This window comes from Ascaphus truei, chromosome 9, assembly GCF_040206685.1.
Source record: "Ascaphus truei isolate aAscTru1 chromosome 9, aAscTru1.hap1, whole genome shotgun sequence".
Lineage (NCBI taxonomy): Eukaryota > Metazoa > Chordata > Amphibia > Anura > Ascaphidae > Ascaphus > Ascaphus truei.
In genome coordinates, this window is record NC_134491.1 from 27505806 (window position 1) to 27526935 (window position 21130).

Genomic DNA, 21130 nt, shown 5'->3' on the forward strand with positions numbered 1-21130 from the left:
TAGCTAGGGAATGAGAGAGACAGCAAGACAGCCAGGGAGGGAGAGAGACAACCAGGGAGTGAGACTGCTAGGGAGGGAAAGAGACAGCCAGTGAGGGAGAAAGGTAGGGAATGGAGAGAGTCAACCACGGAGAATGAGGCAGGAAGAGACAATTGAGGAGAGAGTGCTTCCCAGCAAAGAAACAGCAGAAACATGAGTAAAGAGACAGTCTGCAAAGAAAGAGTGATGTGTGAGACCTAGGGATATAGAGGGTGAGGGGGGAGACAAGACAAGATAGTGAGGAGGGGGGCGAGAGAAGAGAACCAAGTGGTGAGAGCGTGAGTTTTGTTCAGTCTGATAAGACCTTCTGAGGCCTGCAGGGGATTAAATAGACAAAGCTAGAGAGAGAGAGGAGAGTGTGAGATCGCTGGCCAGCATGTGGACAACTGAGACCTGCAAAGAGAGACAATGTAAAGAAAAGGCGGCAGACCAGTGGCACCGAGTGTGCTATCCAGCTGCGTGAGACCTGCACAGAGAAGGTAGAGGTGGAAGAGGCAGTCAAAGAAAGAGCACTAAGAGAGAACCCCGAGGCTGAAAGACATACAGAGACCGCTGCCCTGGGCCTAAGAGACAGCCAGTGAGCACTGCCCCGGGTCTGAGAGACAGCCATAGAGCTCTGCCCCGAGGCTGGGAGACAGCCACAGAGTGCTGCTCTGGGGCTGAGAGACATCCTACCTTAATGCCAACCTGGTACTCTCGCACTTTCTTCCGGGCTAAGACCTGGATGTGACTCGAAACCTGTAGCAGCCGAGGGGGGGACACACTGTGACAATGACATACTGTGACACTGACAGTGACACTGACATGCTGTGACACTAACACTGACAATGACATTGCGTTACTGAGACAACAACATACAGTACTGCAACAATTAACCAGATGGTGTCAATGACATTGGGTGACACGAACACCGTGACAATGACAATTAGATAATATCATAAAGTGACAGTGACAAAAGGCACTTTTCAACCTGCAAAGAGACAGGAGAGAGCGCAGAGAGACAGCCAGAGAGCGCTGCCATGGAGCTGCGACACAGCCATTGAGCCCTGCCCTAGGGACACAGACAATTACATTTTGTGACACTTAACACTGTGACAATGACACAAAGTGACACTGCCTAAGACAATAAGATACAGTGACATCGATGTACTATGACAGTGACATGGAGACAGTCTGATACTGGGACATTAAGACAGCATGACAATAACATACAAGGATAGTATGACACTGTAACATTAAGGCACTCTGGCAGTGACACTGTGACACTGATGGGCACTGGAAGATGACACTGACACCAAGAATATGTGATGTGGGGTCTGATGGATCATGAAGTGAGACTAGGACAGATCGCTGGAAGCTGGCAGATGACACTATCCGTGTGTAATTGGGGGTGTTTGGGGAATCCCATTACCTGCTTTCTGGTCCTGGTCTTCCCGGTACGCAGTTTGATGTACCTTGCAATCAGCTCATTGCGTCCTGAAAAAGAACAACAGACAAGAGTCAGCCTTATGTCACCTTTCTTAGCCATCATATATCCCATCTATACAATATCACCTTTATAAGGTCTGCATGTCAATTTATAGGATGGAGCCTCAAGTGTATATTCCACATATACTCTCAGCCCCGGGACTTTTATAGGGTTATAGACGGTAGTCCCAAGAATGTGTTTTCCAATATTATGCTGCCCTCTAGTGTTCATTTAAGGAGGCTGTTTATAATCTATGGGAGTGATCTAGCAAGGCATCATTTGCATCTCTTTGCGTCAATGTATGAAGGTCTTTGCTCCAAGTGCTGCGCCATGTTCGCCAGCTTGCAATCTAGGGGGTGTCAATAGGAGGACTAAGAGAGGAGTCACATGAATACTTAGATTGTAAGCTCTTCGGGGCAGGAACTCCCATTGTCTTAGGTCGTAATTTATCTGTCCCACTTGTACTATATTTACCGTGTATTGTAATTTGGTAAAGTGCTGGGTAAACTGTGACTCCATATAAATAAAATTATACATACATGATTCAAATAATTTAATGAGATGTATGAAACTGCGCCTCGGTGCGTCACTTTTATATCTTGTATTTGCGTCAACAACATTTGCCAGGCCTGAGGTGGAGTAAGCATTTCTGGCCATCAGTTTGCATCGAATGGAAGAAGCACTTTCTTACATTTAACAGCAAATACAAATATCACTTGTGAGCACCTGCTTTTTTCACCATTATCTTCTAGCATACAATGTTTCCAACGCAGCTGGGGGGAAAAAATAAAGATGGCCTCCATTTCAATAAATACAACTCCCCCCCCAAACACATACAGTACAGAAATGTGCAAAATAACTATTATCCAGATATGGATAATAGATCATTTGCCCATTATTAAACAATACATTAGCCAGCCAGCATAAATAAAGTAAATAAAACCGTTCTACTTACCCCTGCCATTATTAAGGGCATCCTCGTCAGCATACTGCAGGGCCATGTCCTCCGATGCCAAAAGAATACATAAAAAATACAATCTAATGGCCCCATACCCCTTAATCACCTTAGTGGTTAATAACCGCTATAGTAATTAAGGGGTTAAAATTAAAAGCACTAGCCAACCAATCAATTACCTAAATAAAACCACTAGCCAATCAATTATAGAAATAAAACCACTATGCATTCAATAAAATCATTAAAACCACTAGGCAATCAATTACATAAATCATACCACTAGCCAAACAATACATTTAATACAGAAAAGCAGTAAGCAACACAACAATTAATTAATACAACCACTAGGCAACACATAAATGAAAACCAATCTGATTGGCTCACGGCTTCTTATAGTATTCTCTGCTTTATTCATAAAATAGAAGCAGACCAGACAGCCAATCAGCTCATGGGAACTTTCTTAAGCAGCCAATCAGTCAAGCCGGGTAGAAAAGCCGGGTCAGCGGGAAATTTGAAATAGCCAAGAGACATGCGCAAACCTGCCACATCTCCCACCAGCTATCCCAATGCCACCCGCTGGGCAGGCGCCCCTAGCTCTGGCAGAACAAGTGGCATCCCGGAGGACTGCCATTGATCTCCGGACCTAGTACTCCGCCTTTCCCCACTAACCAAGTGCTGTTCACACCTCTGGGCATCCTCTGGCTGCTTTGAACTCCGATGTCCAGCAGACATACCGGCGCCTGTGGGTTTGCACGGGCTGCCTGTTTGGACATCAGTTCCGAATGTTTAAACATATTAAAACTATATTTTAATACACACGGAGTCTCTGGGTACCCCTTCAGCTATGTGGGACTTTAGGTGAAGGTCTTGGGGGTACAGGGAACAGAAAAATATTGTCGTTTTATTTCTGCCTACCTTATTCCCCACACACTTTTCCTCTGACACGGTTTGGACTCTCGGAGTCTCCCCAACCTTATATACGGTTATATATACTGGTTGTGGGTCACCTTGGCACTTGCTGGGGTATCCCCCTTAACCTAAGGATTCCCTCAGCTACAGGAATACATATTTATCCCTGTGCCTCATTCTCCTTTCTGGGCTGTGCTGAAGCAGGGTAACCTAGTTGTGAGTTGCGCTTACGTTTTCAAGGGGAGATCTTGCCAGGACAATGTGCCTACATGTATACAAGAAACAGGCATGATTCCCTGCTTGATGGCATGCCCGGAAAGGTAAAAACACAAAAAATGGTTTTAAGTACAATGTGTTCATACCATGTTACTGGGTCCAAGAGCTAACGCTTTGGGACCCTTATACACGGAGCAGGGGTAACCAAACGGGCTTGACCTTTATTATATAGCCTGCTTACCCCCTCTCGTCACACTAGGTGAGATTGCTCTTCGGTTTTTATCCATCTGCTCTTGCTACAGCCCCAAGAAAGCAATATCTTTTAACCAGACATCATCACATCACACACTCAGTCATACTATGCTTCAAACGTCCATGTTCCAACTACGAATGTTTTAATAAATGCTTGAGAAAATCAGTCTAAATGTTTGAAGCTGGCACAAGGTTTAGATATCTGTATAGTCGTACAGTGTCACCTGCGTGAGGGCAGAATAAAACTTTTGTATACAGAGGATAGATTAAATAAAACTGCAGCAAAAATCACTGCCCTTTTTTTAAGATTCATGTCAGATTCAACTTGGTGGAGCATGTGTACGCTGGTTCAACTATTTTTCTTTTGACGCTTATGGTGCACAATGAAAAAAAAGTTAGTACATAGGTAGACATAACCTCAATATAATTTGGGATTTACGTGCATCAATTCTATGCCAAAAAATGCATCTTTTGGTGTAACTCTACAGTATCTTTTGTGGGTGGGTAAAAAAGATGCTTTATAGAAAGCAGATTATGGGGGCTATGCACTAAGTATATAATAGTATTAAAAGTTATATTTTAAATTAGTGGTGTGCATTTAAGTGAATTTTCTTTGGGGTACAATCACTTTGTACTCCTTATTTTTCCACCTATGCACTAAGCAGCGCGTTTTCCCGCTTGGAAAATTTTTGCTCGGCCGATAAAAAGTGAAGCCAAAAGCAGGTTCAGGGCATTTTGTTCCGGCCGAGCAAAAATCTGCCCGATCGCGCAAGCATATTTTCACCCCCCTGCTATCGCGCTTCAACTTGTAAAGCGCGATAGCTGATAGAAAAATAAGCCGCCAGTAAGAACTCCATAGAAATGCTGCGTCTCCATGCACGGCTCTTACAGGCGATCATGAAGCATAAATATACTTAATAATAGTGTAGATGATCAGGGGGTCTCCTGCGCTGAACCGCATTGGTTTCAGCCTCAGGGACCCCCTACCTCATGAGATACTGGCCCCGTTATGGGGTGCCGATATCCCCTGTGCTTTTAAAGCTCCCGCGTCACGTGACTGGGGGATTTAAATCTTGCAGGGGGATACTGGCACCCCATAACGGGGCATGTATCTCATGAAGTAGGGGGTCCCGAGCCTCAAACCAATGCAATTCAGCTCAGGAGACCCCCTGCTCATGTACACTATGATCAAAACACACATAACAATAAAAAATTATTCATTACTGTAGCGGATAGTCGCTATGGTAATGAAGCTGCTTTAATATAATTTTTATTAATAGTGTGCGGGAGCAGGGTGTCTCCTGGGCTGAACCGCATTGATTTCAGCCTTGGGGACCCCCTGCTTCCCAAGTTACAGGCCCAGATATGGGGTGCCGGTATCTCCCCCAGTATTTACATGTCACACGTCATGCGACGTGGACGCTTTAAAAATGGCGGCGACATTGGCATCCGATACCCCAAACCAGGGCCTGTAACTCGGGAAGCAGGGGGTCCCTGAGCCAGAAATCAAAGCAGTTCAGCTCAGGAGACCCCCTGCTCCCGCACACTATTAAAAAAAAAGACATTAACGCAGCTTCATTACCTTAGCGGCTACCCACTAAGGTAATAAAGGGGTTAAGGCACAATAGCATATTTATTGGGGACAATTGTCCCCAATAAACATTGCAATACACAACACACCCACCACCTGTGCCCCCAACAACCCCCCTAACATACATAAAATATCTTAATTTTTTTTTATGCATAGGAATGTTACTATAGGCCAGCGGTGGCCCTCGGGTGGTCCCCACAGGTGTCCGGGGTCACCGCTGGCCTGTGGTACCAATGCGGTGCCCAAAAACAAAAATACATCAATAAATACTTTTAAATAAATACACCCCCCTCCCCCCCGCCCCCTAACACATTCAGTACAATAATGGTCAAAATTACTATTATCCAGATATGGATAATAGTGCATTTGCCCATTTAAAATACAACATAAAGCAGCATAAATAAAGTAAATAATGAGAATGTCATCAAGATAAACAACAAGGTATTGATCTAGAGCCGGCCAGCACAACATACGGCCCGTGGACCACATGCGGCCCACCTGGACTCGTTGTGCGGGCCGTGGGTTCCAGCGACCTCCGTCTTCCCCTGCAAATTCTACTCTTTCCCCTGCCGGTCCTGAAAAAATGGCTGTGTGCCGTCAAATGATGCCGCGTTGCCATGGAAACAGGACGCTTCGTGACATCACGCCCGCGCCACGTTTCGAGACGCAGCGATGTCACGGCGTCCCATTGCCATGGCAACGCGGCGTCATTTGACGCAGCGCAGCCATTTTTTTCAGGACCGGCAGGGGATAGGGTAGAATTTGCAGGGGAGAAGACGGAGATCGCCGCACCACGCCTGCCGCACCCCACAAAAGGTTAGATCATCCGCATTCTTGTTGCGATTGGTGGTAGGAACACGACTTGATGAATGAAGCCGATGGCCAAGATACACTAAACAGGGCTAAACTTTATTGCACCGTAAGGCCCATTAAAATGATGAATTTTGCCTCAATGAAAACTCAAAAAGAACCCTGCTTATTTCCACTTTCAGCACCCATAAAACTAATGTCTTGGCCCTCTGCTGTATAATTTTATCCATATACAGTACATTTATAAGCAGTCTAACATAGAAAAAAACGCAGACAACTTATATTGGTATTAGATCTACAATGACTAATCACTGTCCCAATCGCTTCCCGGCCACAAGAACTAATTTCCGAACACTGAAAACATAGGAACTAAAATGGTACAGATTTGGATTTAAAATGCTAATAGTAAATGTTAATATTTCTGTTAGAATACAGATACGACGCTCATCATACTCTGATCATAGCAACAACCAGCAATGCATGGTCTGTGTAATTGTTTTTTTTTTTTATAACCCCGAAGATTAGATCATTTGAATTAAAGTGCGGCCCGAATTTGTTTTCCTTGGAGAAATTTGGCCCGTCTCACTTTACAAGTTGTGCAGGCCTGATGTAGAATGTCTTGAAAGATCTAATTAAGAAAATGTTGGAAGGTGGCCAGAGCATTGCAAAGGCCAATGGGCATGAACCGATATCCGAAGAGTCCAAACCGTGCTTGGAAAGCCATCTTCCATTCATCTCCATCCTGGATGGGAACTACGTTGTAGACCCCACAAAGATACAATTTAGTGAAGATTGAGGAGTCCTTTACTTGTTGTAACAATTCCGGAGTTAGCGGTAGTGGGTGTCTATTCTTGATGGCGACCTCATTCAGAGCACGATAGTCTATACATGGTATCAAAGTTTCCTCTTTTTTTAGGGACAAAAAGTAGTGAAGCCCCCACTGCGGGAGACTTAGATGGAGTAATAAACCCCTTTTCCATGTTTTCCTTTATGTACAGTATAATCATAATACTTTGGTTTCAGGAGCAGACAGGGGATGTATATATACAACCAAAGGGAATAGAAGCACCAGATATCAGATCAATAAGACAGTCATATTCTCCATGTAGAGGTAAAACCTCAGCGTCCTTTTGGTCATATACACCCTGAAAGTCAGAGTACTTCCCAGGAAGCAAAGTGGCTACCGCTTTATCTTGAACTGGACAAGAGAAGTTCAATACCGGGGCAGTAGGTGTCGGAATAGATGTGCAAGGAAAGCAATTCTGAACACATAAGGTAGAAGAGAAATTGAGGGTTTTTCGTAGTCCAGTCAATAATAGGATTATGCACATCAAGTCACGGCAAACCGAGAATAAAAGGAAAATTAGGGTCTGAGATTACGTCCAAACAAATGTACTCCTGGAGATCATTAGAGGCCAGGAGGAGTGGAATTGTTTGTATAGAAATGGGTCCAGGGGGCGCGCATGCACCGTCGAGGAGGGTGGGAGCTCACTGAGATAGCTCTGTGGACTTGTGAGGATTGGGTTTCGGCCCCGCCCCCGTGATGCCTCCTGTCACGAGATGGTGATGCACGTCGCGCTGCCAGGTTGGGGGACACCGCACGCACCGTGTCCAGGCTCCGCCCTGGTGGCACACCCCGCAACGAGACGCATGACGCACGCGGCACTACCAAGCAGGGGGACACCGCACGCACCGTGCTCAGGCTCCGCCCCATGACACCACGGGTGATGCACATCACACACAAGCTATGCGCAGGTGCTGCATGGCTCTGAGAAGTCTGGCTCTCTTTAATTATTCCTCACCTGCTCTTCTCCCCACCCCGGCCTATCAGTGGACTGAATGTGTCTGAGGGGGCGGTTCTCATTCATTACTCTGCAGCCTTGTACTAGCCAGCTATTGGCTACCTGTTCCTTAAATGCTCAGCCAACCCTGCTGTAAATTGGCTGAGCATAAACTTCTGTTTATGTAACAAAGTGCTTGCCCCAAGCACACTGCTGCTTGCTGTTGACTTGTTAACCATTGCCTTGTCTTCCTTGCTCCTGTTTGAATTCGGCTTGTACATGGACCTCCGCTTTCTCTGATCCCTGACTTCGGCTCATATTTGGACTTCTACCTTCTCTACTCCTGGACCCCGGCACCGCACCACGACTATCCGATCTCTCCTATCCTAGACCACGGCAAATACAACGACCACTTTGACATCTCCTAACCTGACCTGGCTATACGACCTTCACTCTGCACTCTGGACTTGGTTGCTCAGTTGCAGGTCGGTGGTTACCAACGTCCCCACCTCAGCCTCACAGTCCTGTCCTGTTTGTGGTGAGCACTCGTTACAGGACTCCGCTACAAACACATATGTTTTAGCCCTCCAAACCAGATAACCCTACTTGAAAAGTCCTCTTCCCGCCAGTGGGACATCCAGGGATGCCGCTCAGGAAGGATAAGAAGCTGCAGACCCCATCGGTGTCCTGTTATTTAAAGAAAACGCGCATGTTCAAGAACTACAAGAAAAGCCTCAACAACAAGGGGAGAACTTTATTGAGCCGGAACAAGAAAAAGATGCTGAGGAAAATACTTAAATTAACCCAAAGGCTTTGAAAGACTTCTTTAAAGAGATGCAGGGTGTCTTTCAACTTGCTCTGAATTTAAGGCACGTCTGTCTTCTCTGACTGAGCGAACAACGCAACTGGAATATAAATTCGAAGAAACTCTGCAGAGTCAGGGTTCAATGGAAACGACGAAATCAGGAGCCTGAAAGATAACGTTGATGATCTGGAAAATCGGCAAAGAAGGCAAAGTTTCAGAGCAAGGAACATCCCGGAAACAATTGATCCGGATGAATTGCAACCTTATCTAACAAAACTTTACCCAAATAGTTCTGTCTCTTCTAACAAGTGACCTGCATATGGACAGAGCACATCAAGCCTTAGGTTCAAGATTTGCGGACCCTTGGAAAAGCAGTAATAGTAAAATTACACTATTACACCACTAAGGAGAAAATAATAAGAGGTTGCAGGAATCAACAATATTGGGACTCTGAAAATTCCAGGATTCAGATCTTTCAGGTTCTTTCCAGATCTCAAGAAGAAGCCTCCACCCAGTCACGGCGGTCCTCAGAGATAAAGATATCCACTATAGATGTGGCTTCCCATTCCGTCTAGTTGTAAACAAGACGGGAGGCAAATTTAATTGAGATTCCAGGAAGAGGTGGAGAACTATCTAGGAGCCCTTAGTCTACATGAACAGCCGACCACGAAATCACAGCATCTCCTGAGGTCCGAGAGTCCGCTGGAAGCCTCACAAGAGACTGAAAAAGGTGCCCGCTCGGAAGTCTCCGACTCCGCCTACCTGACCTGAGCGAGCAAAAAGTCCTGTCTTCACAGTTAAAAACCGATCAGTTGGAGGATGCGGTTGGCGGACCAGAGTTTATTGCCTGCGGAGAACTTTTTTCCTCTGTGATTTTGATATGTTAACCAAAGAGAAAAGAGACTTTCTAATAGTCTCTACGTTAATTTGCTTAATTTTTGTAGGTGGTCTGATCCTATTGATTTTGCGGGGGAAAAATGTAAGGTTCCAATCTGCACCCCCATTATTAAAACTATAAATTGTATAATCTTCAGGAAAGGTGAAATTATTTAGTATTGGAGGTTTATGTTGTTTTTTAGTTTTGAAGGCAAATATTATTTTGTGTATAAAAGGGATAGGAATTGAGATAAGAAGTTTTGTAGGTATGAGTATGAAGGAGTCCATTGGTGGAGTTTGGAGGTCCAGGTGTCCTCGAGGCACGTGCCCCCCCCCCCTATTTGGGTTTTCTCTAGCCCATTATTTTGGTCCAGTGTAGGACCATTAGTTAAAAGGTTCTGGGGTGGACAGTAAGTCCATTCCTTCTATGTTGTTGTTTGTTTCTGTTCTGTCCCCCCTAACTTTTTTCTCCCCTCCAAGTTGCCCCCCCCCTCCCCAGTACCACCACAGATCGTCAAAGAGGACGCGCCTCCCCTCCCTTAAAAATGGATCGTAGTAAATCATCAGGATCAGGTAACGACACAGACACACCCGCACTCCATCCCACATATCACGATAAGCAGAGAGAGAGAGTTTTAATTTGTAATCTATGACTAAGCAACAACCCATAAAAGTAGTCTCTTTAAATGTAAAGGGACTAAATTCGAATAAAAAAAGGGGACTAGCTCTGAGAGAATTTAAAAATATGCAGGCAGATATTTTATTCCTTCAGGAAAATTATTTTAACAACCAGGACCCTCCTAACACTTTTCGGGGTAATTACCCGCTTGCTTATTATTATTCTTTTTCCAAGAAGAACAGAGGAGTAGCTATTCTGTTAAAACACGATGTCCCGTTTAAAATGGAAGAAATTAAAAGGGATAAGGAGGGCAGATTTATAATGGTGAGGGGTCTTCTGTCAGGGGTTAGATTAACTTTAGTTAACATATATGCTCCAAACGATCAACAAATTGAATTCCTGAAATCAGTTTTAGAATACATTGAGGAGTCCCCCACCCCAAGGGATATAATATTTGGAGGGGATTTTAATATGACCCTGAACCCCGATTTGGACAGGTCCTCGTCACCAAGACAAAAGATGGCGAATTATGTATTTAACGAATCCAAATACTCTAGGAAACTTATAAAAGAATTTACACTTGAGGACGCTTGGCGTATGAAGAATAAAAAAACAAAGAGATTATACATTTTATTCTCCCCCCCATGATATTTATATAAGAATTGATTATATATTTGTCTCCGCAAATATCTTGGATCGGGTCACCCAGACAAATATAGGCCCTATAACATGGTTGGGCCATGCCCCAGTGGAAATGGTCCTGAAACCCCCCTTTTATTTGGCCCAAGGTTTTCCAGTGGCATCTAAACGAGTCGCTTTTGAATCAAACAGGGATTGAGGAGCAGATAGGGAATTTATTGGTAGATTATTTTATGTTAAATAAAGGTTCAGTCGAAAGCCCGACCACTGTTTGGGAAGCCCATAAAGCCTCTATTAGAGGACAATTTACCTCAATGGCTTCATACAGGAAAAGAATAAAACATCTTAATCATGGAAAACTTACGGCAAAAACAATTGAACTAGAACAGGAACATAAAATACGCCCATGCAGGAAGATTTATACGCTTCTTTGCCAGAGAGGAATTACATAAACTAAGATTGGAAGACACAGAGAAAGCATTAAAGTGGACTCTTCAGACCTATTATGATAAAGGTAATAAAGCCGACAAACTAAGCTAAGAGGAGTTAAATCTAAAACGCAAGTCTCAGCGATAAGACAGGGTAATGGGGATGTCACACATAACCCTATCCAAATTATTATAATAATTTGTATAATCTGGATTCATCAAACCCTAACTATCCAGTGAGCAAATAGATAGCTATCTACAGGCTTGGGAGTTGCCAAAGTTGTCTGAGGAAGAATTGGAGGGTCTCAATGCTAAAATAAATATTTCAGAGTTAAAAGAGGTTATTAAAGGTTGGAAAACGCTCAAAAGCTCCAGGCCCGGACGAATTTTCAAATTTATATTATAAAAAATATTGGTGAATTTTAGCACCACAGCTTTTAGATATGTTCAATGGTTTTTTTATCGGGTTCCCAGATTCCCATGCAAATGTCAAAAGCAAATATAGCAGTGATACCTAAAGATGGAAAAGACCGAATGAGTTGCGCAAGTTACAGGCCAATTTCACTTCTTAACACGGATTTAAAAATGTATTGCAAAGTATTGGCGAATAGATTAAATCCTATTCTTCCCCGTCTGATACATAATGATCAGGTAGGTTTTATAAGCAAGCGTCAAGCCTCGGACAATACGTGTAAGATTATTAATATAATAGACTATATGCAGTGTTCTAAACACAAAGCGATGTTACTGAGTTTAGACGCCGAAAAAGCTATTGATAGAATTAAATGGAATTTCCTGGACTATGCAAGAGTTTGCTTCTTCTGGTCCATTTTTAAGGAGTTCCAGGCCCTATATCACCCAGGCCCCAACATCTTCCAGGCCCCAACATCTTCCAGGCCCAGTTCCAGGCCCCAACATCTTCTTTAAAAATGCCAGGTGATGTCTCCCCCCCCCCCTTTTCCTATACGTTAAAATGTTCAAATGTTTATTGGGAATTTCCTCTACCAACCTCAGTCATGTGCTCATGACAACCCTGTATCGAGGATTGCCCATTATCTCCCCTGCTTTTTGTGTTAACAATTGAGCCGCTTGCAATTAAAATTAGGATGAACCCCCAATATGGTATTAAGATCGGCCAGGAAAATGTCAAATTATCTTTGTTTGCTGATAATATTATTTTGACAATCTCTAATCCTATGATTTCTCTTCCCAATTTACAAAAAGAGCTTTCTGGGTTTGGCCCGCTTCCGGGCTATAAAATTAATTTGGCCAAGTCAGAGGCACTAAATTTAACTTTATCAGATATAGAGGTACAAATAATCAAATTAAATTTCAATTACCATTGAAATACTGCTAGATTGAAATATTTAGGGATATTTCTCACGAAAAAACTACCAATCTCTTTTAAAATATAATTACCCAGAGCTTTTCACAAGAATCAAACGGGATCTTTTAATATGGAATGGCCACCAGATCTCCTGGATAGGCCGTATTATATCAGTTAAGATGCATGTTCTTCCGAAACTGCTTTATGGTTTTCAGACACTACCGGTCGCTATCCCGATAAAATATATAAGAGATCTACAGAATAAGATTATGCAGTTTATACGGGGTAACAAAAGACCAACAGTTGCGAGATCAGTTATGTTCGCACCCAGAGAAAGAGGGGCTCTGGTGGTTCCTGATATTAGGAAATACTATTTAGCTTCAATGAAACAAATAAAAATTTGGCATTCTGAGAAAAATCAATATAGGTGGGTAGATTTAGAAAATATATTTAATAGCTCTGAGGCATTGCTGGCCCTTTTGTGGAATTATAAGTCACTAAAATGTTCTAAACTAGATTTTTTTTGATTCGGCAGCAATAAAATTTTCTCTTAATATTTGGCACAGCGTCAAAACCAACTATCAATTATGTTCAGCTCCCTTGAGATGTATATAACAAGAAACAAAGAAGTACAGAGCAACATCCAAAGTGACAAAAATATACAGTGAAATATCTCTTGAAAAAGGGTCAATTAGAGAACCCATTGGCCAAAGTGTATAAGCCACATCAAGGCATGACCAATTCGCTCTGCCCTTGAGAGGTACCCCTATTTTTGATAACCCTGATTTTGGTCTGGGTTGGTTTACCGGTACTTTTGATCTGTGGAAGGCTAAAAATGTTAGAGATGTGGGGGATATGCTATTCAATGGTAAACTGCTAAACTTCAGCGATTTTTGTCAGAAGTACTCTTTCACGGGTGCTGAGGTGTTTAGATTTTTACAAGTTGGCCATTATCTTAGGCAGTTGTCCCCGGGTGGGTCTTTCCCAGACTGCTCTGTATTCGAAGAGCTTTGTACAAAAATAAGTCATCAGTGGGGTCTCATCTCTATTTTGTACCAAGTTATATTTCTCGGGAATTCAACACTCCATGCTCCCACCGTTGTATGAATCAATGGGCCCATCATTTTCAGGTAGAGATCTCATGGGAAGATTGGCAAGATATTTGGGTCAATGCAATGAACACATCATTATGCACAATATGTAAAGAGAATATCTATAAAGTTATTTTTAGATGGTATCTGACTCCTCAGAGGTTGAGGCAGTTTTACCAAGGGGCCACGAATCTTTGCTGGAGGGGTTGCGGTGGTGTCGGGGATATGGCCCATATCTGGTGGTTTTGCCCAAAAATACAGAGATTTTGGGGAATAGTGCAGAATCTGTTACGTGAAATAATCAGGATAAGAATCCCTCAAGACCCATTTGTAATGGTTCTGGGAAAGCCTCTAGCTAATTTAAATCAGAATGTATCTAAATTAATATTACATATTCCGACCGCGGCGTGACGTTCAATCGCAGGGGCCTGGAAAAAGTCCCAAGCCCCCTCTTCGAGAGAGATTCTTTTAAATGAGGTGCAATATATGGAAAGGTTGACAGCCTATGTGAGACATAATACAAGAACATTAAAAAAAATATGGGAGCAATATGGGAGCCCTGGGACTCTAGGGGGAATATGTAAATCTCTGAATCAATGTGGACTGATTGTTATATTTTCTCTGAGAGAGCTGGTTACTCTGAGTAATGTGCGGTGATGTGGCCGAGCGTCGTTATATTTTATACTTGTGTTAAAAATTTGGTACTTTCCCCTCCCCCCCTTTCTATTTTCTGTATCCCCTTTCCTTTGTTTTTCTATAATTCAAGTAAAAAGTAAGTTACAAAAAAGATAAAATAAATGGGTCCAGACTTTAATGGACATCCATCGATCAAATCCAACGCCTCTACTCGGTTCTTCTTTAATAGTAGAATGTGGTGTTCCTGTATAGAATCTTTACTACTCAAAAGAACTTCTCCATTCACCGTCGAACAAGGTTGTTCCCCGACCTCAGGGGTTGTTTAGGACGGGCAGTACAACCACGTACAAAATGTCCAGAAGAACCGCAATACAGACTGAATGATTCTGACCTGTGTTGTCTTTTGTCCAGAGTCAAGTGAGACCTGGTAGGTCCAATCTGCATAGGTTCAGGCGGAGAATGGTTAGCTGAGAAATCTTGCGTAAACTTTTCACAGTGTATAGCCGAGCGTGTTTCGGTCCTGCGTTCCCCCAGTGTGAGATCGATCTGACGCACTAAATCTATCATTGCGGAACATGTCTCTGGACGAGGGGCACGAGCCAGCTAGTCCTTGAGTCAATCTCTTAATCCGCGTTGAAAAAATGTAGCTTGTGCGCTATCGGTCCAATCAGTCTCCGCCATCAAAGTCTTGAATTTGAATATGTACGATGCTAAATCACTTGAGCCATGTCAAAGTCCCAATAAAAGATAATTGGCATACGAGGGTTTAACATAAAAGCGTGAGATTGATTACTTCATGCGAACAGGGACATGCATTGGAACTCCTGATGGAGGAGGAATTATCTCAGCGAAACGCGTCGAGTGAGTTCCTGGTTAGTTCCTCCGTGCCCTTCGTAGTGACATCTCATGCACAGGGTCTAGAATGCTACAACTTTCAACCTTCATTTGTAATAAAAAATTCAACATTATCAGAGGTGCTTTTCTTTGCAATTTGGATCTCTGCAGAACTATATAGAACTATATACGGAGGTGTATGGTCTGAGGAGAGGACGTGTCTGTCCTGAAACGCCACGTTTTTGCATATACCTGCTCTGATGCTTTGAATACAAATTTTTCAATCTCCTGAGGCTCCCCACGATTCAGATTGAACAGTTCCACATTTGTTTGCACAGACTTTGAATCACTTGTATGCGGAGGGACATCCTTGCCGGGTGCTCTGGGGAGCAGGTTCCGCTTCCGCTTCATGTGGAGGAGCGACGTCGGAGAACGCTGGGATCTCGTGGTGTGCTGAGAGGACCGCGTTGTTGGCGATTGAGATCCAATCTCATACACGCTTATTTTATTGCTACCTTTGTGATTGGGCATTTGAATGAGTTCATGTTCCTTAAAATATATATTTTTTTATACGTTAATACACTAGGTGTGGGCCTGTTTGTTTTTTCTTTTTATAGAACTATATATATGTATAGCACCATATACACGTTCAGCACAATATACATATAAATACAGCACTGTATATGCCGTTTCTACAACAGGACTTTCATAGTGTCTGTGGGGTCTATGTATCAACACAAATTAAAGTGTGATTTGACACACTGCTCTGTTTTATTGGAGCAGAATAACACTAGTTTCCTACATCGGATGAAGAATTTTAGATTCATACCACTTCAGATATGGCGGATTTCTTTGGGCAAATAAAAGGAAAAAAGAATGCTGTAGAGAAACGCAGAACGTCATACATCTCATTATAATACGTTTACATATAGTTACATAGTATATGAGGTTGAAAAAAGACGTACATCCATCAAGTTCAACCTATGCTAAATTTAGACAACAGATACTTTATTCTACATCTATACTTACTTATTGATCCAGAGGAAGGCAAACAAAAAAACCCTTCCCAACTCCTCCTACTGAGACAAATTCGCAGACAGGGCAAAATCAGAGCAAAATACACAATGTATTGCACAATGAATATGCCCTGGTTCTTTATCAAAATTACTTTGATACAGTACATAGACCTCTGCTTTCTTAGTTTACAGCATTTGCAGATCCAGAGAGGTCTGAGCCTGTCCCTGATCATCTGGAATTGTAACTCTGATTTTGTCCATGTGGTGTTGCTGTTGTTCCAGATTACATGGTGCTACATGGTCAATAACACAGCGCAGTGTTCATTAGAATTGTATAAATGTACTGTACACCATTATACAGCGCAGCATGTTCATTATCTGTGTATAGAGATCCTCAGCATCATTATACAGTACAGTGTTAATTATCAGTATACAATATACAGTACTCAGCAGCAATGTAGTACTGAGTATTCATTAGTAGTGTATAGATAGTCAGCATCATAATACAGTGTAGTTTGTTTATTATCAGTATGTAGAGATATATAGCATCAGTATACAGTGCTGCACGTTAATGATCAACCTATAGATACTCTGTATCATTATACAGGGTAGCGTGTTCATTATCAGTATATAAAGATACTCATCGTCATTACACAGCAAAAAGCATGTTCATTTTCAGCGTATAGATACTCAGCAACACTATATAGTGTGGTTTGTTCATTATCATTATACAGAGCAGCATGTTGATCTCATGGGTTAAGTTAAAACCCCAGGCTGGTGTTAGTATCACAGTCGGGAACGCCCCCTCCCTCCCAGGCCTCTGACTCACCCCCCCCCCCCCCCAATTACCACATTCCCCAAATTCCAGGCCCCTGACAGAACAGGTCCTGCTGCCTATAAATAACTGGGGAGGGGGGGGGGAGTGGCTCTCGGCCAATCAGAGGTCAGTATATTTGAGTAGGAGGGGGGTGGGGGTTGGCGTTACTCACGCCAAGTTATGTTACACCTGTTGCCCGCTACCTCCCTCTCCTCTGTTCCTCCTGTCTCTCTTACTGTCTTGGCCCCAGGAGAGGGTCTTGATATGTGCCCCTCCAACAGTCCTCCCTGCCCCCTGTAAATACCCCATGGGGATCCCTAAAATGCCCATTCTTCCCCTTATATCCTGTGGGGGTTGCGTAATGTGCCCTTTCCATCAGCCCCTCCCTTATGTGTGTGTGTGCACATATATACAGACACATGTGTATATATGTATATATATATGTATATATATATATATATATATATATATATATATATATGTGTGTGTGTGTGTGTGTATAATGTATCTGTGTGCGAGCGCGTATGTATATGTATGTGTGTGTGTATATATATAGCTATAAATTATTTTGTGTGACATGCATGAGACCGGCACTTCAAGGTAGTTTGAACCAAATAAAGTTTTTGTATCAGCAGACCCATGTTTTTGGTTCTCCACAGGACCTTAGTCAAGAAGAGACTTCAGGACTATTGTCATTATAGTGTGTGTGTATACCTGAAAAGCTGTGTAATACGGCAGGCATAAGCGTATAGGGGTCCATGTTAAAACAGATTACGAAGTCAAGAGTGACACACTGTGAGTATTTATTTGCATGTCGTTACCCAGAATCCCTGGCTGCATTGGAAGCACTTTTTGCTAAGTGATAATGGGGAAAAACAGGGTTGCATTCCTATCTGAGACATACAAATGCACCACAAGTAGTATTTTTTTTTTACCCACCATAACTTAATTAAAGTCTGGTTTTATATATATATATATATTCTATATATATATACGCATATATAAACTAGCTATCTTGAACATTAACCTTATTGGTATTATATAGGTCATTTATTTTCAATATAAGAGCATATGAATAGAGAGCAGTTATAGGGAGTGATATGAAGTCCTGTTGTGTGAATGGGATACACTGTATATAATGGAGGCTCCATCCTGTAAACTGAAACACAGACCCTATAAAAGTTCTATTCTAATCTTGAAATGTTCGTTGGAGGCTCCAACCTACACACTGAGCCACACGCCTTATAAAAGTCACATATTCGATGAAGGCGTAATTCTATAAACTGAGAAACAAACCCCAATAAAAGTCAGAGAAGGACAATCCTAAAGTAGCTTTGTATAAGCCCCAAAATAAATAACCCCTATTCCTAACCCCCACATACATCAGGGCATAGCGATGTATGTGAGGCTCTGAAACTGAAGGGGTTAACTGAGGCCATCACATTACAGCGCCGAGTGTCCTCTCTATAACCGTCTCCTTTTTCCCCTCCCTATGACTGCCCCTTCACTGCCCCTGTCCTAAGTCTGTCCCCTCTGCTCCCCCAGTGAATGTCCCTCCTCTGTCACTGTCCCATGTAACTCTATCTACAGACCCACAGCTACCACCTAAAAATAACTACTATGTAACACAATTAAAAACAAGTGTCACCTCTCCCAAATACAAGACACTTGTCACAAATCCTGACTCACAGCCACCTGCAGTGATTCCATCTGCTAATACTACATCCTGTGCTCCTCTCTTTCTCTGCTAACATTGCACCTCGCGCTCCCCTCTCCCTCTGCCAACACTGCACTCTACTATCACTCAGTTTCTCTGAGTGTCACAATCATGTGAGATGTCCATGTTTTCTAATGTGTATCTTATATTTCCAATATGGACCCCTCTTGTTCAACATCCTACATTTGTGGCTACCACAGTGGCCCTAATAGGCTTTGATGTCTTCACTAAAAACATGTCTCCCTCACTGTCTGTGTGAGTAGGGATGACGTTTGTGGCAATCCTATTAGTAAAGCTATTAGGCCTGGGCTACATTTTTGTAATCTCTCTCTCTGCGCGTCTCTGTCCCCAGACCCAGCTTGTTTAATAACATATATGGTACATTTCCAAGATGACTGCCCTCTTGCTCAATTCGTGGTTACCACGGCAACCTCAACAGTAAAGCTTTGTGGCCTACAAAACCTAAGCCATGTGTTATAAAACCTATCAAATGCTTCCAAGATGGATAGACTCTCATTCAATACCCTATCCTTAGTGGTTAGCACAGCAACCCTAGGTGTCCCTGCTACACGTCCTAGCCATGTTTTATAACAGATAATATATTTCCAAGCTGGACACCCATCCAAAATTAGTGGTTACCACAGTGACCCTAGTACTAAGGCTTCAAAGCCTGGGCTTGAGTTTTACAACCTGAGTGTAAGCTTCACACACCCCAGCCTTGCAACCTTCCAAGGTGGCCACCCTCTTGTCCCGCACATACCGCTCACTCACCATACATCTTCCCTTCATCGGAGAGGATGATCTTGCGCCTTCCGCAGGGAGGGTAGATGGCGAGCGCCTCGTGGAACGCCTGCTCGATGTCAGGGCTCCACACGCCCTCTGCATCGTTGTCAAGCCCCTTCTCGGGCCCTTCCTCAGGCCCCTCCTCGGGGCTGCCATTGGAATTCCAGCTGTTGGAAGCTATGGTGAAATCTGCCCCTGGGCCCCGAAGACCCCCGTATCTCAGAATCTGGGGCAGGAAGAGAGGTTAAACTGAGCGTTAATTACACCCATAAAACAGGTCACTGTCATTGCGTCACTTTGGTTCGACGTGGGATTGACCAGCACTCTAATGCCCTATAACATGCAAGGTATGTCATGCATTAAATGCTAATTTTCTAGGGGGAGATCGCATACACCCTAAACGCGACTGGAACAGAAGTGGAGGTTACTGCCCTTCAGTTGACGTTCTGGGGGGCCTGCCTGCGATCACGTGATCATTTTGCTCCTACGTAGATCTGACCCTTTAACCCAGGGGAGCGCAAACTTTTCCCGCTATGCCCCCCTGCCCGCTCTCCCTCCTCACGCCCCCCCCCCTTACCTTGTCTTCGGCGTCAAATGATGCAGTGGGGTCACGTGACCCGCAGCGTCATTTGCCGCCGTGTTGCCATGGCAATGCGTCGCCGAAGACAAGGTAAGGGACGTTGCATAGGCCCCACGCGATCCCCCGGCATTCATGCAAATGCCTTGGGGAGAAGAACGTGGGGCCTCTGCAACCGCCGCGTGAAAAATCTTGCCCCCCCAGTTTGTGCACCCCTGCTTTAACCTATTATACATGTCACTGTCATTAGGTTTATTTGGTCCTACATGGGACTGACCCTTTATGGGATCACTAGGGATTCTACTTTCTCTCATTTATGAGCAGATACTGTACATGTCCTTTTAAAGAAAAAATATTCTGGGGAGTTTTTCCTTAAAGAGTCAGCCCCAATTATGAGACAGAATAAGGAGGCAATTACTGTATATACGGGCGCAGAAAAAAAACACAGAGGGATATTTTATAAGCAGAATCTAAAGGAACATCAATTGTGCATTAGAGGTAAATATACATTTGGGATTTAATTTATACCCAATAAAAATACCATTCAAAAAACCAACAGATTAAACATTCCATCTCCTCCAATTTAAAAAAAAATGTTCTCCTTTCCTTAAAAAAAAAAAAAAAATCCTTCTCTGCCGCCCCCTTCCTAAACTCTCTCGCACCTTCATAAGTGGGAGAAAGTTCCATGAAAAGCCAATATAGAACAAGATGGAAGAGAGAAGTGAAACTTTTAATGTCTGATGATGTCTCTGCCCTCACTTGAGCCAACAAGTGTGGATCAGAAAAGCAGGGGATTCTGGGAGAGGAAATAGCATCCACAGTGGCCCTGATACAGTGGGCAATCCTTGTACTAGTTATTTATGATTTGTGAGATTTCGGGTAGTTTGGGGGGGGAACCGATTTGGGTTGTGCTCGTAATCGTACACTATTTTAAATGACAGGTT

At 43.2% G+C, this 21130-nt stretch overlaps 1 protein-coding gene across 8 annotated transcripts in view; it reads right to left on the reverse strand.

The window, feature by feature from the left end:
• TEAD3 (TEA domain transcription factor 3) overlaps positions 1-21130 on the reverse strand; it is a 70054-nt gene that overhangs the window by 10184 nt on the left and 38740 nt on the right. For 3 of the 8 annotated variants that reach the window (XM_075614072.1, XM_075614074.1, XM_075614073.1), the window contains exons 2-4: positions 19598-19835; positions 1451-1515; positions 715-777 (exon numbers count right to left, since the gene is read on the reverse strand). In XM_075614072.1, coding sequence (XP_075470187.1) covers positions 715-777; positions 1451-1515; positions 19598-19604 — 135 coding nt within the window. In that variant the 5' untranslated portion in view covers positions 19605-19835. Of the gene's footprint in view, positions 1-714; positions 778-1450; positions 1516-19586; positions 19836-21130 lie in introns of all 8 variants that reach the window. The other 5 variants (XM_075614077.1, XM_075614078.1, XM_075614076.1 and 2 more) reach the window with 4 other exon arrangements.